Source organism: Lagenorhynchus albirostris, chromosome 1 (genome assembly GCF_949774975.1).
Source record: "Lagenorhynchus albirostris chromosome 1, mLagAlb1.1, whole genome shotgun sequence".
In the NCBI taxonomy this organism is placed as follows: Eukaryota; Metazoa; Chordata; class Mammalia; order Artiodactyla; family Delphinidae; genus Lagenorhynchus; species Lagenorhynchus albirostris.
The window spans coordinates 12,042,385-12,057,575 of NC_083095.1; the positions used below are offsets into that span (position 1 = coordinate 12,042,385).

Below are 15,191 nucleotides of genomic sequence, written 5' to 3' on the forward strand. Positions count from 1 at the left end.
CTACCAAGACCTGCAGAAGCTGCCTCTCTCCATCTATTCCTCCACAACCTGCCCAAGACCATCACTTCTGCCTAAATCTCTTTGCAATAGTTCCTAACTGTTCTCCCTGACTTCACTGTTTTTCCCCCTAGAAAGCTCCTAAGGCTTGACGCTAAGAATGTTCACATATTACCTTAATTGAAGTTATCCCCCATGTTGCCAGCAGAGTCAGCTTCCTAAAACACAGAGCTGCTCAGAAACTGTCCGTGGCCCCCACTGCTTACAGGGTACAAAGGGCCTTTGGGGGGTCTAAGGCTCTTAGTCCAACATGCTTGTTACCGGGTGACTAGCCTCCCACACCTGCCCACACAACTTATGCCCTAAGCTTATCCAGGACCTAACTGTCCCTTAGCCAGGGGACCCTTCATCATCTTCCCCAAAGAACACAGGCTATGGGGACAGGTGGCCTGAGTTCCAATCCCCACTCTGCCAATTCCGAGCTAGGAGAACTTAGGCAAACTATTTAAGCTCTCTGTGCCTTCCCTGTATCTTTTGTAAACTGGATATAATAACAATAATACCTACCGCCCACCCTCACAGGATTGCTGCAAGGCTCAGCAAGGGCCCATCCCCGGAGCCCCCTTTGATGTGATGCTCTTGATTCTGACATTTAGGACTGAGCTGTCCTTCCTCTGTCCTTACCCCCAGGATTGGAATACTTCATATTCCCCCTCGTATTACAGGCCAGGCTTGTATTTTGTTCCTCTCAACTGGAATGGAAGCTCCCTGGAGGCAGCGTCCACATCTAGGTCAGTTTTCATTTCCCCAGGGGCTCAGCAGACAATGTTGCTCCACGAATGGTCGTCCAGCCAAATATCAAACCCAAGAACGGTTTCCTACCTGAGCTCTGAGAAACTGCCCACAGAAGGCCTCCTAAGTAATTTTTTTCATCCATGTGGGTTTTTTTTTTGTTTTTTTTTTGCGGTACGTGGGCCTCTCACTGTTGTGGCCTCTCCCGTCGCGAAGCACAGGCTCCGGACGCGCACGCCCAGTGGCCATGGCTCACGGGCCCAGCCGCTCCGCAGCATGTGGGATCTTCCTGGACCAGGGCACGAACCCGTGTCCCCCGCATCAGCAGGCGGACTCTCAACCACTGCGCCACCAGGGAAGCCCCATGTGACTATTTTAATAAACACAAATCTTAGGCACAGAGCTGAACCAGCTGGTGTGGGATCAGCCCAGCTAAAAGGCTGGTCCCTGAACTTGGAATGTATAATGGAATCAAATGTCAGACATTTATAGTGTGAAATGAGATCAACTGATGAGGGGGTCCTAAAAGCTGATATCTGAAAGGATGTTCTAAAAGACCTCCTGTGTCTTTCTTTTCTAGCCAGACACTCCACCCATGGGGGGTTTGCTGCAAGCAGGCCACGCGCAATGCTTGCACCAAATCCTATTTGTGGTTTTACGAGTCAATTCTGAAAAGCCCCAAATAACTGATTTTCTCTATTTCACAAGGAAGGAATGTTCTTCAAAGGGTTAAGCATGTACTATAGTTATGCAAACAACAGTAATAATATTCGCACAGCACTCGATCCTAAAAAACCTTAGGATAAATAGCATCATCATTATGCCCATTTCACAGGCAGGAAACTAAGGCTGTAATAGTCAAAGTGACTCATGCACAGGTTGTGTCAGGGCCAGAATGCAAACTCTGGTCTCCAAATTCCAGATTTCAATCATCAGGTCCCCCTTCACCAACAGGAAGGACCAGATGTGGAACACACACAGAGGTCCACTGCAGCCTGCGTGGTCTGCACCGTCTCAGCATCAGCCCTTCAAAAAATCAACAGCTTCTTGTCCTCAAAGAGTAACAGGCAAACGTAAGTCCAGATATCAATTTAACTTTTTTACTTGAAATAAAGCAAATACTGCCTTTACAAAATTCACCCTCAATCTTTCAGTTCTAAAAATTTATCCTATAAAATTATGTTCGAGTTATCTCTTGGAAGTAATTTCAGCAGCAAATATTTGTATAGTGCTTGCTCTGTGCCAGGCCCTCTTGTAAGCCCATTATACAGATTAACACACTTAGCACATACAACCCCGTGAGGAAGGTGCTGTATGGGCTTCTATACACCTACAACACACACACACACACACACACACACACACACACACGCAAGCACACGCACACACGCAGGCACACACACGCACAGTGCCGTTCCAGAGTTTGGGATATATCAGTGAACAAAACAAACCCTGCCCCTTCCCTGAGGTTAGAAGATAAAGTAACTAGTTCAAGGTCACGTAACTACTAAGGACAGAGGCAGGATCGGAAACCAGGCAGTTTGACTCCAGAGTCCATGTTCTTAACCCTTGAGCTCTTAACTCTTAATTCCTCCTGGCTGGGTGTCTGGATCTGCCCCCAAGCATCAAGAGGCTAGGGGGGACAGCCAGGCAGACAGCAGCTGCTTTCGGGGGCCGCAGCTCCCTGACGGGTAGAACGAGGGCCTCTGTCCATCCAGTCACTATTTGCTGCAAGCTGAGTTTATGCCTGACTCCGGCCTCAGTCCTAGAGCCAAAGATGCAGGGGACACAGCTGTGTTCTCAAGGAGCTCACAACCTAGTGCAGAAAGACTAGCAAATATTTCTATTAGCTTAACTACAACCTGCTCTGGGCCCAGCACAGCCTGTGAATTGGGGTGACTGCCTTAATTGTGGCTTGGGGCAGGGGCGATGTGAGCCAGTCTACCAACTTCATCCTGGACAGCCCCAGCATACTGCCCAGGCCTACCTCCGTCTGCTTTAAAAAAAAAAAAGTAATCTGATTCAACCTAGCCCTGGTTGAGCACTGACTCCATGCTAAATCCCCAAAGCCTAATTACTTAACTTTTGTGCATGGTAATCTTAGGAAGTGTTTGTTTTCTCTCTCCCCTCGGACAGCCAATGAGCACGATGCGTGGTTGCTAGTAGGCACTGCTCAGGTAGGAGATGCCGCTGCGATTTCTCAGGCAGCACTTTTCTATGCACTGAGCCCTCTGCTTTAGAATGTCCTTCCACTGCCACCTCCCACCCTTGCAGGGTGAGCTCAGATGTCACCTCCTCCCGGGAGGGCACCCTTGCCCTGAACCACGTCGCTCTTTCCTCTGGAGGTATCTGCCATAGGTGACTCTGTCTGTTACTTAAGCTCCCGTCTCCCCTTGCGCAGTGCATACGCCCTGACAGCAGAGACTGGGTCCCTTCCAGCTTCAGAGCCTAGTACAGTACAGGCTGTGTAGACAGTCGAGAAATGCACATTGCAATTCATTTCTCACACAATTACATGAGACCCAGAGCTGAAGCCCCGCCCCGTGCTGACCTACCAAAGGGAGCTGTGGACCCAGAAACTGGTGGTACTTTCCCATATGCAAGGGGACAAGCCACTGGGCAGAGAGCTCCTTTGCTTCTTGGCCACACAGTGACCTTCTGTTCCCTTCCCAAGGGGGACATCCACTGTCCTTTCAGGAGAAACTGTAAATTATTCCAGCACACTTATTTTTCTTCTTTTTTAGTAAAATGCTATGCTCCAATGGCCTCTTCATAATGGACAATGTTTAATAATAATTTAAAAAACCCACCCTTTTCAAGCATTTGACTTTGCTGTGGAGTTGCACGGCTGGATCTCTTCCACGCAAGGCAACACATGGCAATGCTTAATGATTTCCATTTTTAACTCAGGAGGAACGATTCTCAGAGTTCAGGAGGAAGCCGAGCGGGTGCTCTCTGGATTGCGGGAGGCCCGCATGGCGTCAAGAGTGGAGAATCTGGAAGTCAGATGGCCCGGCAAGGAGGCGAGATTGCTAGCAAATGGCCCCGATAGTTTGGATAAGGCAAAACAACAACAACAAAACTTTTGATTACAAACAAATCGGTATTAGAAACATACCAAGAAGTGGAGCCCACACAGGTGTCTGCTGTTACAATGGATAGGCACTCCCTGTTCCTCAGGGGGCACCCAGACAGTGATGGAACTGCAACGGAAGTCCTCATCTCTAAACTGTCTGTTTCCACCCTGTTTATTCATAATTATGGATAAGGGTATAGGCGCACAATTCACACCGTCCAAGTTAAAAACCTTGCTTCCACAGACGATGTTTAGGGCAGTGAAACTGTTCTGTGTGATATTGTTACGGTGGATCCATGTCACTATACGTCTATCAAAACTCAGAATGTACAACACGAGGAGTGACTCCTGATGTAAACTATGGACTTTGGTTAATAAGCATGTGTCAGTATTGGCTCATCAACCGCAAAAAAGTTACCACAGGAATGCAAGGTATTACCAGGGGAAGCTGGGAAGAGGGGAAGTAATATAGGAAATCAATTTTCCCCTCAATTTTTCTGTAAACCTAAAACTACTCTAAAAATAAAGTCTGTTACTTCTCTCTCTCCCTGCCCCCACCATACACCTGTCTCTTCTTGCCGGCTAGGTGACCTTGGACTGGTTACTTAACCTGAGTCTCCTTTTCCTTATCTGCAACATGAGGACACTAAGAGCACCTACCCAAAGGGTTGTTATGAGGAGCAAGTAAGTTAATACACAGAAAGCACCTAGAACAGCGCCTGCCTACAGTACACTGGTGTTAGCCATGGTTACAGTGGTGCGCCAGGTACCCTTAAATACTTCAATTCATCATGGGATTTAAGGCTTGCAGCAGCCCTATGAGACAGGTAGGAAATGCTGCTATCCTCATTTTACAAAAGAGAAAACCTGAGGCTTAGAGAGATTATATAACTCGCTACAGGTCATGTGGCTGGCCAGTAACGGTGAGCTGGGACACAGTTCCACGCATCTGCCTTCCCCATGACAAGCCGTCATCGCCAAGAAGGAAAGAGCTGGTGCACACTGAGACAGGGTATTGCATGGCTGCCGGAAGTCTTTGTACTTATCCTATGTAATCTCGTTTGGGGAGGTATTTGTGTGAGAGAGAGAGTGGGGAGGGAGAGGGGCTGCAGGGAAGGGAGGGAGGGGGGATGGGGGGAAAGATCGACCCCAAATGCCAAGCAGGATCTTGGCAGAGCCAATACTAGAACCCAGACCTTTGGTCCCCAAGCCACCTGATCCACTGTATTAACATCCCCAACTCCCACCACCCCAAAAAAGCCAGGAGTGATCGCACTGATGCCAGGGTGCTCTCTTCCTCGGCCTGTACTTGTGATCAGGTTCGTGGCTCTGCCAGCCTATCGCTGTTCCAAGGTGGACGGTGACACTTGCCCCAAGGAGCCACCCGGCTGCTTTGGAGGTTGCCCTGCCCAGGAAAGCCCCTCCCCACTGGAACCCCAGCTGTCGTCTGGGACAGTAACTCATCTGTGATCTCCCCGCCCACAGGGATAAGTTCAATTCTTGCTTTTCCAACGCAGCACTCGGTTTCACATAACAACCTTCAAACTTGGGATGTGTGCCTTGAAGCAGCCTCTGAACAGACGTTCGTTCAGCATGCAGACACGTCGCGTCATCGCCGGGACCAGCTCACCTCCACACCCGCCCAGGCTGATGTACTTTCTGCACCTCTGCTCCCCACACAGGGGCGCCTACAGAGACCCACTGCAGCAGACACCCGCTCAGGGATCTCACGTCTTCCCGGCCCAGCCTCAACGCTGGCTCCTGTGTGCAGGCTCCTACACCAGCCTCCACCACCCCGTCCCCTCTCCCTGTGGTCTGTACCTCAGCCTTGGCATGCAACAAAAAGGAAGAATAGATCAGAGCCAGGCTGACCACAGAAGATCCTCCACCTAGCACGTGATCCCACAGCTCTGCTCTCCTGAAAATCTAGCAACCACCTTCAACTTCAGACGCTTCTCAAGCACCTCTCCGTCAGCCCTCCTCGCCCCAGCCTTCCCTCTGTGGACACTATTATGGACTGAATGCATCCCCACAAAATTCCTATGTTGAAGCACTAACCCCCCAAAGTAATGCTGTTGGAGATGGGGCCTCTGGGAAGTCACTCGGGTTAGACGGGGTCATGAAGGTGAGCTTTGGGCCTGATGGAGTTAGTGGCCTTAGAAGAAGGGCCAGCAGAGGCTTGTTCTCACTCACTCTCTCCTGCCACGTAAGGACACACACAAGCCAGTAAGAGAGTCCTCACCAGAGCCTGATGCTACTGGCGCCCTGATCTCAGACTTCCAGCCTCCAGAACTGTGAGAAAATACATTTCTGTTTTATGCCACCCAGTCTATGGTGTTTTGTTATGGCAACTCAGGTGAAGATACACAGCCACCAGGCCTTTCAAAAGACATATTTGAAAAGCAGCAAAACCAAACATGACAAAGCAAATTCCTCCAATATCAATGGAGGGAACCAAGCTCCTCTCTCCCTTTTCAAACATGAGGCACAGGATGCTGGGCGCCTAAATGAATGGGGTGACATGGTAGAGGCAGGACCACTGACTCAATCTCAAACGCGTAGGAAAAGACAGTGTAAGAATGGGGGAAGGCATTCCCACCCCAGCTAGGAAGCCAAAACGTAAACCGCCGCCTAACTGTCAAGAGACAAGAACCAGTTTTTCTATTCAGAGGCAAGTTCTGCAAGGTATGCCATCCTCCAGCATCCCAAATCTCCAAAAAGATTAAAAAAAAAATGTATTCACAGAAAACAAACAATGTGTGTCAAGATGTTTACTTGTCCTCATAAAATTCAATTGACAAGTAGTTATCTAGTACCTACAATACATGGGCACTGTGTCATCTCTGGGCTGAGCAGATAAAAAAATAATAATGAAAATGGGAGCGAATGTGTGAACATGTATGCGTTAAGTGCTTGATGGGTATAAACTCATTTAATTCTAACAACCCTATGAAATAAATGCAATTATCACCCCGCTTGCCACCCTCACTTTACAAAAGGAAACACTGAAGCACTATTATGGTTTTAAAAAGCAAACGAGGCTCGCCTTTTATATCCTAGTTGAGGGAGGCAAGCAAACAATATAACAATGGATAGGTTTAGTGCCTGTTAAAACCTAAACCAAGAGAACCAGTGACATAGAAGGCCACTTCGGGTTGGGTGATCAGGAAAGGCCAGTGGGAGGTGACAGTCACAAGAAGGGGCCCATCTTAGAAGACTGGGGGCGGGGGCAGGGGGAGAGCATGGTTCCCAGGAGCTCCAAAGGTCAGCCACTGAAAGTGTCCATCACTGGTTCGGACCTCACAGGTCAGAGCCAGGCTCAGCCATCTGTATCTTTCAGAGCCCACAGGTGCTTCTCACCTGCGGGCTAGGGGTGAGAATCACCGGTTCCACCCTCAACTGTCTTCAAACACTCCAGTGTCACCACCGAGAAATGTGTGGAAACCCTTTGGGTCCTGATATGGACTGAAGGTTTGTGTCTCTCTGAAATTCCTATGTTGAAGCCCTAACCCCTTAATGTGATGGTGTTTGGAGGTGGGGTCTTTAGGTTTGAGGTTATGAGGGTGGAGTCCCTAAGACAGGATTAGCGCCCTTATAAGAAGAGGGAGAGAAACCAGAGCTCCAGTTCTCTTGCCACCACGTGGGCACACAGCAAGAAGGCAGCCGTCTGCAACCAGGAATGGAACTAGCCAACACCTTGATCTTGGGCTTCCCAGCCCCCAGAACTGTGAGAAATAAATGTCTGCTGTTTAAGCCACCCGGTCTGTAATTTTTTGTTCTGGCAGCCTGAACTAAGACAGTTCCCACAGGGTTCAAAGTCACTGCCCCTCATTCCTATTTCATGCATTTTGTAGGGAAGGACCCACTGCCTCTGGAGGAAGATAAAAATAGAAAAATAAAACAAAAACCAAACTCCAATTTTGACCACTGAAGGGTATGGAAAAGTCATTTTTTTTTTTTTTTTTAGCTTCCCTACATTTAAAAAAAGAAACCAAACCGGTTTTCAAGAAAATCACTATGTTAAACCAAGTGTTAGCCTTCATTCAACATTCAAATACTTGCTGAAAGCCTACGAAGTGTCAGGCAGTGTTCTAGCCCAGTGCCTCCCAGCCTTTGGTGGGCATGGAAGCCGTCCCGGGGATCTCATTAGGATTCTGATTCTGTGGTAGCTCTGGGGCCTGAGACTCTGCATTCCTAACAAGCTCCCAGGTGATGCCAACCACGCTGAGCAGCCCGGCTCCAGTCCAGCAAGCATCAACCCTGGCTTCAACCTGGAAGCAGCTGGGGAGCTCTGAACAAGTACTGATTTCCAGGCCCCAGCCCCAGACGAAGGCAATCAGACACTCCAGGGTTGGGTCCTGGGCATTGCAAAAGTGCTTCAGTGATTTGAATGTGTGGCCAGGATTAAGAATCACTCTTCTGGGCATAGAGCCATGAGCAAGGTAGCCCTCAAGGGGAGACAGATGATGAACAAGTAAATTATTTTAGATGGAGATACATGTCATAAAAATAACATAGGGTAACGTGATGCGGTCGGGGGGCACTTACACTGAAGCACAAATAATGAGATGGAAACACCACCAAGATCTGGAGAAATGACCCCAGGCTGAGCAAAGAGCCCACCTTCTACCTCAAGTCTTAAGGGTGACTAGAGCAGGGTCCCATTCGTGTTTTTAGGAAACGAAGCTAAATACTTCTCTGACAGGCGAATAAGAGCAGAAAATAAGACATGGTCCCTCCCTGGAGGTTCTTATGGAAACGTGAACTAACGTTTGTTGAACACCTACTGTGGGCGATGCTTCAGCTCTGAGAGCTGACACAGCAGGAAACTCTTCAAGCCTCATCTCACCCACATGAGATGAAAGACCTCATCTGGTGGATCAGGATGGGGGCCCTCTAGCTGGAGGAGAGCGATGCAGAGCAGAAGCTTCAGGGGATGTAAGAACCTTGGGGTTCTTTATGGGTGACTCCTGTAACTGTAGAAAAGACGGCAGCCATTGTCTGCCACCCTGTCACCCCCCTGACACTCTAACGGGAAGGGAGCTCTGGTCCACCGTTGTCACAGCAGCAGCCCCAGAACAGGACGGTTATAAAGCATTGAGGGCCACCTCCTGAAACTGCCCATCCCCAGCTGACTCCCAGGCAGAGTTCTGGGCTGGAGGAGGATGCTTCTGTCCCCTCCCTCCAGAGGCAGAGCCTGTGACTCACGTCTAAGCCAGTCCAGACCCAACACTCCCCTGGCCACGCAATTGGCTTAGGGAAGTCATGTGACCCAAGCCACGCTCCCAGAACCTCAGGGCTTCTGCAGAACTGCCTCAGCCACCAGCGCTCTCCCCCAGCATTTTTGGGTCTGGGAGGACATAAAGCCAGAGTGTGGTCACCACCTCCCCACACCGGCTGACATCTGAGCCCAGAGACAGAAACTGAGTCTCAACACTTCACCTTTGACCTCACGCTTTCAGTGACTAAGCCAATAAATTCCCTTTTTTGCTAAACCCAATCTGGGGAGGTTTTCTGTCACTGCAGCAGAGGCCTGCCTCATCTAGACGCTAAGACTCCAAAGAACTGCATCGGAGTCATAATGTCCTCCGAGCCCCGTGGGGCTGCTGCCTGGGGGACCTCTGCCGTCCTCCTGTGTCAGGACTCTGTCCTCTCTACTTGATGACAAGGGCGGCCTCTTATACTTGCTTCTGCTCCCCACCAAGTGCCCGCTGCAGGGCTGGACACACAACAGCAGGTGTGCGCTACACACTTGTGAAATGGAAAGGAGACTGGAGAGTCTCGTGGTCCAGGGACAAGGAGACTGGAAGGGGAGTCAGGCTTCAGTCCCACCTGGGCTGGGAGGACAGCGGGGGCAGGTGCACTGGAGCAGGGAGGTCATGAGATCCAGAGTCAGATGACCAAGGGATGCTCCTGCCAGCCAGGAGATCTTGGGAAGTCACTAAACTTTGGAGCCTCGTGTTCCTCATCTTTGCATAAACACTAAGAATTAAAGTGTTTAATATTCAAAAATGCCCTTTCATTCCATCACTTGACCAATATTTACTGAGTCCTTTCTATGTGTAGGACCCTATCCCAGAAACAGTCAACACAAAGGATAATCCAAGTATTACTTACTGTTAAACATTTTGCGGTTTCCCTGCTTCCCTCTCCACAAGGGGGACAAGACCAGTCCTTCCTGCCAAATAGGACTGACTGCTCCATAGTTAGTGGAATAATTTCTGATCAGACTGTATACTGAAGAGACAAGGGCAACAATGGGGCATAGAAGACTCTATCCTAAGAACGAGGCCCCGTCTAAGCCGATGTGCCCAGACTAGGTGGGACAGGAGCCACAGGAGGAGGACACAGCCGGCCCACGATGAGGCCATCAATGAGCTAGAAACCAGTCAAAAATGCACTCACCCTGATCCTTTACCCAGAGTAGCTAAGTCTTCCTTTCACGCATGGTGCTAATTTTAGCCTCTCAAGTGCCTAGAGAGGATGGACCCATAGTTCCTGGCCTTACACATGTTCATGGCTTAGTCCTGCACATGCACCGGCCACTTCTGGCTGATGGAAGCATATGCTGGAGGAGGTGAAAAGACAGGACGGGCACCACTGTCCACTGGGTCACCAAGACAGATGGGAGTTGAATGGGAATCCCAGATGCTTCTCTGCAAGTTCACCCGGTCCCATCTCCATCAAGCAGAGGATGAACCGTTTAGAGGTTTACCAAAACCTCCGTGTCCCAAATGGACTTCTCAGACGGCACCTTGAGGGAAGGGAAGTTGATGGTGTAGAAGACAGGCTCTGAGGGAAGGCCCTGGCCTTCTTCAGTGCATGGAACTAACCAAACATTTCATACCCACAGGCCTAGGTTCCAGTGCCAGCTTCCCCGCTTGTAAGGTTCATGACTTTGAGTGACTCGTGTCCCCTCCCTAGATGTTTTCCGACCTGTAAACTGCAGGTAAGACCTGCCTATGAAAATAAGACATGGGAAGACTGCCATCCTAACCTGGTCCCTTGGCCTGGGTTTCTAGTTCCTTTTGCACACAGCCCCATACAGAGCCTTACCAGGTTCTTCCAACAGCCCTGCAGTAGGAGGCCAAGTACTATTCTGCCCATATTACAGGTGAGAAAACAGACACCTAAAAAGATTGACTCGCCTGGCAACTTCATAGAAAAGCCAAGTGGTACCCATCTACAGTAAAACCTCATAGGGTCTGCAGGAAAAGGAATTTTTAGGAGGGAATTTACATTCCCACGTCCTACACTGTTGGTGGGAATGTAAACTGGTGCAGCCACTATGGAGAACAATCTGGAGGTTCCTTAAAAAGCTAAAAATAGAGCTACCATATGATCCTGTAATCCCACTCCTAGGCACTGATCTGGAGAAAACCATAAATCGAAATGATACATGCACCCCAGTGTTCATAGCAGCACTATTTACAAGAGCCAAGACATGGAAGCAGCCTAAAGGTCTACCAACAGGTAAATGGATAAAGAAGATGTGGTATATACACACAATGGAGTATTACTCAGCCATAAAAAAAGAATCAAATAATGCCATTTGCAGCAACATGGATGGACCTAGAGATTATCATATTAAGTGAAGTAAGTCAAATATCATGTGGTATCACTTATATGTGGAATCTTCAAAAATGATACAAATGAACTTATTTACAAAACAGAAATAGACTCACAGACACAGAAAACAAATTTATGGTTACCAAAGGGGATAGCGGGGTGGGAGTAAATTAGGAGTCTGGGATTAACAGATACATACATTACTGTACATAAAATAGGTAAACAAGGACGTACTGTACAGCACAGGGAACTATACTCAATATCTTGTAATAACTATAATGGAAAAGAATCTGAAAAAGAATAGATATATATGTATAACTGAATCACTCTGCTATACACTTGAAACACAACACTGTAAATTAACTATACTTAAATTTAAAAAAATAAGAAAATAAAACCTCATAGTTCCCAAAGAGCTTTTGAATGCATCATCCCACTGAGTCCTTCTCACAAAGACCCCCAAGTTAGGGAGCCACAGCTAAAACCTAGGACTGGCCTGTGTGAGGCCTGGGCAGCTACTCACTGGCCCGTACAGGCTCTGAGAAGAAACCTCCACCCATTTAAGCAAAGCCTGCATCTGGCAGGAGAACAGACGAGATGTCATCACTGGGTCCCTACAAGCCTCTGACCGCCTGGAGAAGTCTGAAAAGCCCATCGAACCACCTCCCAGGGTGAGCAGAACCCATCTACCAGGCTGCACTGCTACCTGGAACTCCTCTTCCAGAGAAGGGACCCCAGCAACCCAGCGTGTCCCACCCCTGCAGCGACCCTGGGTGGTACGACCCTGGTGAGACATCCCAAAGTGCCCTCTGCCAGAGCAGCAGGGTTTGTGTCCCTGAAGCTCCATCAGATGGACACAGAGGGCAAAAGGGAAAGAAAACGAAGACACCCAGGCAAACAAAATTGCGGGAGCTGGGGCGGAACACTGAGCCTTTAGGAGCATCGTGAGGACAAAAAATGAGAATTTCAAACTCTGAAATGTGATCTTTTCAGTTGTTGGATAAAGAAAGTACTGGAGTTGCTTAGCAGCACGACTGATTAACGTCTGTACGTTACCTTTCAACACCTTATAGCTACCCTTTCCTACTCAGGGTCACAAAACCACCTCTTCTCAGCTCTGGCTATAATTGTCCACGTACGCACCATCTCCAGACCCTGTCAATGCCTTAGGGGAAGAATCTCTCTTACCCGGATCTGTGCAGTTCTTAGCTGTCTGAGTCCCATTCACTGGTGCCATCAGCCTTCTACTTCTCCATGTGTCTGGTAAAACATGTTTGCTAGCAGAAGCTGTTTTGTGCCCTGGATTGGAAAATAAGTCACAAACACCATTAGATCAACATGGCGCCCGCATTCTCCCAATGGCCTTACACGCCTGTATCTAGCTATGTCGGCAACAGCCCTGTTTGATTATTTAGAGCCATCTGTAGGGAGTGATACAATGACTGGAAGCACAGTATCACCTGCTCTCCTACAGTAATCTGCTTCCTAGATCTAGTTCATTGTTTCTAGTCCCAGAGTGGTCAGCATGTGATCTGACCTTGGCCAAGATTGCTCCAGTCTCAGCCCTTCACAGGTGCAACAAACGGTTTAGATAGGTGACCATGAAGTTCTTAGCCAGTAAACATGCTCAGACGTTCCTGCCCTGAAGGATAAAGTCAGCAAACAGGTGGAGAAGGTTGATGGGGGCTGGCCCGCAGCTTCTCACCCTTGAATGTGCACACAAATCATCTGGGAACCTTGTTAAAACGCAGATTCTGATTCAATAGGTCTGGCCCACAACCCAAGATTCTACACTAACAAGCTCCCAGGTGACACTGATTCTGTTGGTCCAAGGGCCATATTGAGTAACAAGGGAGATCCTAAAGGCCTTCTCCTAAAGGCCTTCCTGATCCAGCAAATAAAAATGATTCTCACTTTAAGACCTTTAAAGTATTCATTTACCTCTCCTGACGTGCACACTACTTCAGCTGGATAATAATACCTCTTCTATAATGCCGACATCTAGGAGCCTCTAGGTATTTTGTTATTTCTTGTAATTGAGGGAGAACACACACCAACTTGCCCAATTGCAAAGCACCAGGTACTAAGGTGTTCAAATAACCTTTCTGGATTTCTGTTGGGAAGGGCCAGTTTTTGACCTTTTATCCTCAAATCACATAGTTTGGGTTTTGAAAGCCAGTATTAAAAGAGTTAAGTCAAGTTCCACCTGATTTTTATCAATATGAACCTCTCTAAATTGTCCCTAACTGCTCAAGAAGGTACCATCTGCTTTATTCCCCATGTCCAGGTTGCTAAATCATGCCATTTCTTTCATTTTTTTAAATGTTAGACAGTAATTGGGAAAAAAGCATATATACATATGTACATACACACACATATATGTATAACCGAATCACTTTGCTGTACAGCTGAAACTAACACATTATAAATCAACTATACTTCAATTAAAATTTTTTTAAATAGTTTCTAGAGGACATTCAAAATTAAAATAGAATACTAAAAAAACAATACTAGAAGGTCCACAGCATCCAACTAAAAATGGGAATGTTAGCCACCTGAATGTCTTCTGAAGCTTCCACCTAGGCTCACATCCGCCACTCCCTTCCCTAAACATATTTTTCGTAAGTTTCTTTTTCTCTCCATCTTAAATTTGTATATCCTAAGCAACTCCCAAATCCCTCAGTCTCTCCTTAGATGAAGGACTGTGGATAGTGGTTCCAGGCACAAGCTGGTCCCGCGGAGATTAAGAGGAGTTGAGAAGCGTTGCTGAAACATAGCAGCAACCTCCCGAGGGGACAGACTGCCCACATTTTTAGGGTTTGGAGAGGACGCGTCAGGACACCCAGGGCGCCCCTTTGGCAGGGGCGAGGGGAGAGCTGAGGCTCAGTTCCCAGCCTCAGAATCTGGGTTTTCGAGGGACGCGGAGAACAACCTTCTCTGCTCTGCAAAATGGAAATTGGTCCGCTTAGTCTCGTCCGCCCCAGTCCAAGAGAATCCACACCTGGATCCCGCCGCTGCGCTGCCCACACTCCCTGGGCACCCCAGGGACAGACCTCTGGCGCCGAGGGGGCCAGTGGTTCAGGCTTTCGCCTTAGTAACACAGACCTGCAGCCGCGTTCTGAGGCCCCAGGGGCCGCGCGCAGCTCAGGGGAACAGGCACCACAGCTCAGAGAGTCGATATCAGCTCTCCTGGGTGCGCTCTACCTGCCTGGTGGGTAAGGGACTGGATGAACCGTTGGGGCCAACCTGACTGGGAAGGAAAGGAAGACCTCTCGGAGCTGCCCCGCGGCTTTCCAGCCCAAGCCCCCCAACTCCCGGGGCAGGCCCGCACCAGTACCTACCCCAGCTGCCAAAGAGACCAGACGCACAGCACACCAGCGCCAAAATCGCGCACACGAAGCCAACTTGCTGCCACAGCATCTCTCGTCTCCTGCGAACTTTGCGCGGCCGCGGGGGGCCGCGGAGCGCCATCCCGGAGCGCCTGGATGCAGTCTCTGGCAGAGGATGGGGAGCCCCACTGGCCGGAGTGCTAGCTGTGGCGGAGCGGCGTGGACTGGAGCGGGCGACGCGAGGCTCAGAGGCGAGGGGCTACGGGCCAAAGCTTCATGGCCCGCGGGCGAGCTCGGCGGGGAAGCCCAGAGGGGAGAGAGGAGGTGCAGGCGCGCGGCGCGGCCGGAGCTCAGAGTCCCGCGCGCGGCGTGCGCGCTCCGCTCACCGTGGCTCCGTGGCGAGGAGGCGACGCCGGCACGGTGGCGCT

At 49.2% G+C, this 15,191-nt stretch overlaps 1 protein-coding gene across 1 annotated transcript in view; it reads right to left on the reverse strand.

Annotated features, from left to right (window-relative positions):
• Positions 1-14,905, reverse strand: part of SLC24A4 (solute carrier family 24 member 4) — a 171,539-nt gene extending 156,634 nt beyond the window's left edge. Inside the window, exons 1-2 of the mRNA XM_060165814.1 lie at positions 14,776-14,905; positions 12,623-12,733 (exon numbers count right to left, since the gene is read on the reverse strand). Of these exons, the coding sequence (XP_060021797.1) occupies positions 12,623-12,733; positions 14,776-14,905 (241 nt within the window). The remainder of the gene's footprint in view (positions 1-12,622; positions 12,734-14,775) is intronic.
• Between the last annotated feature and the right edge of the window lie 286 nt (positions 14,906-15,191).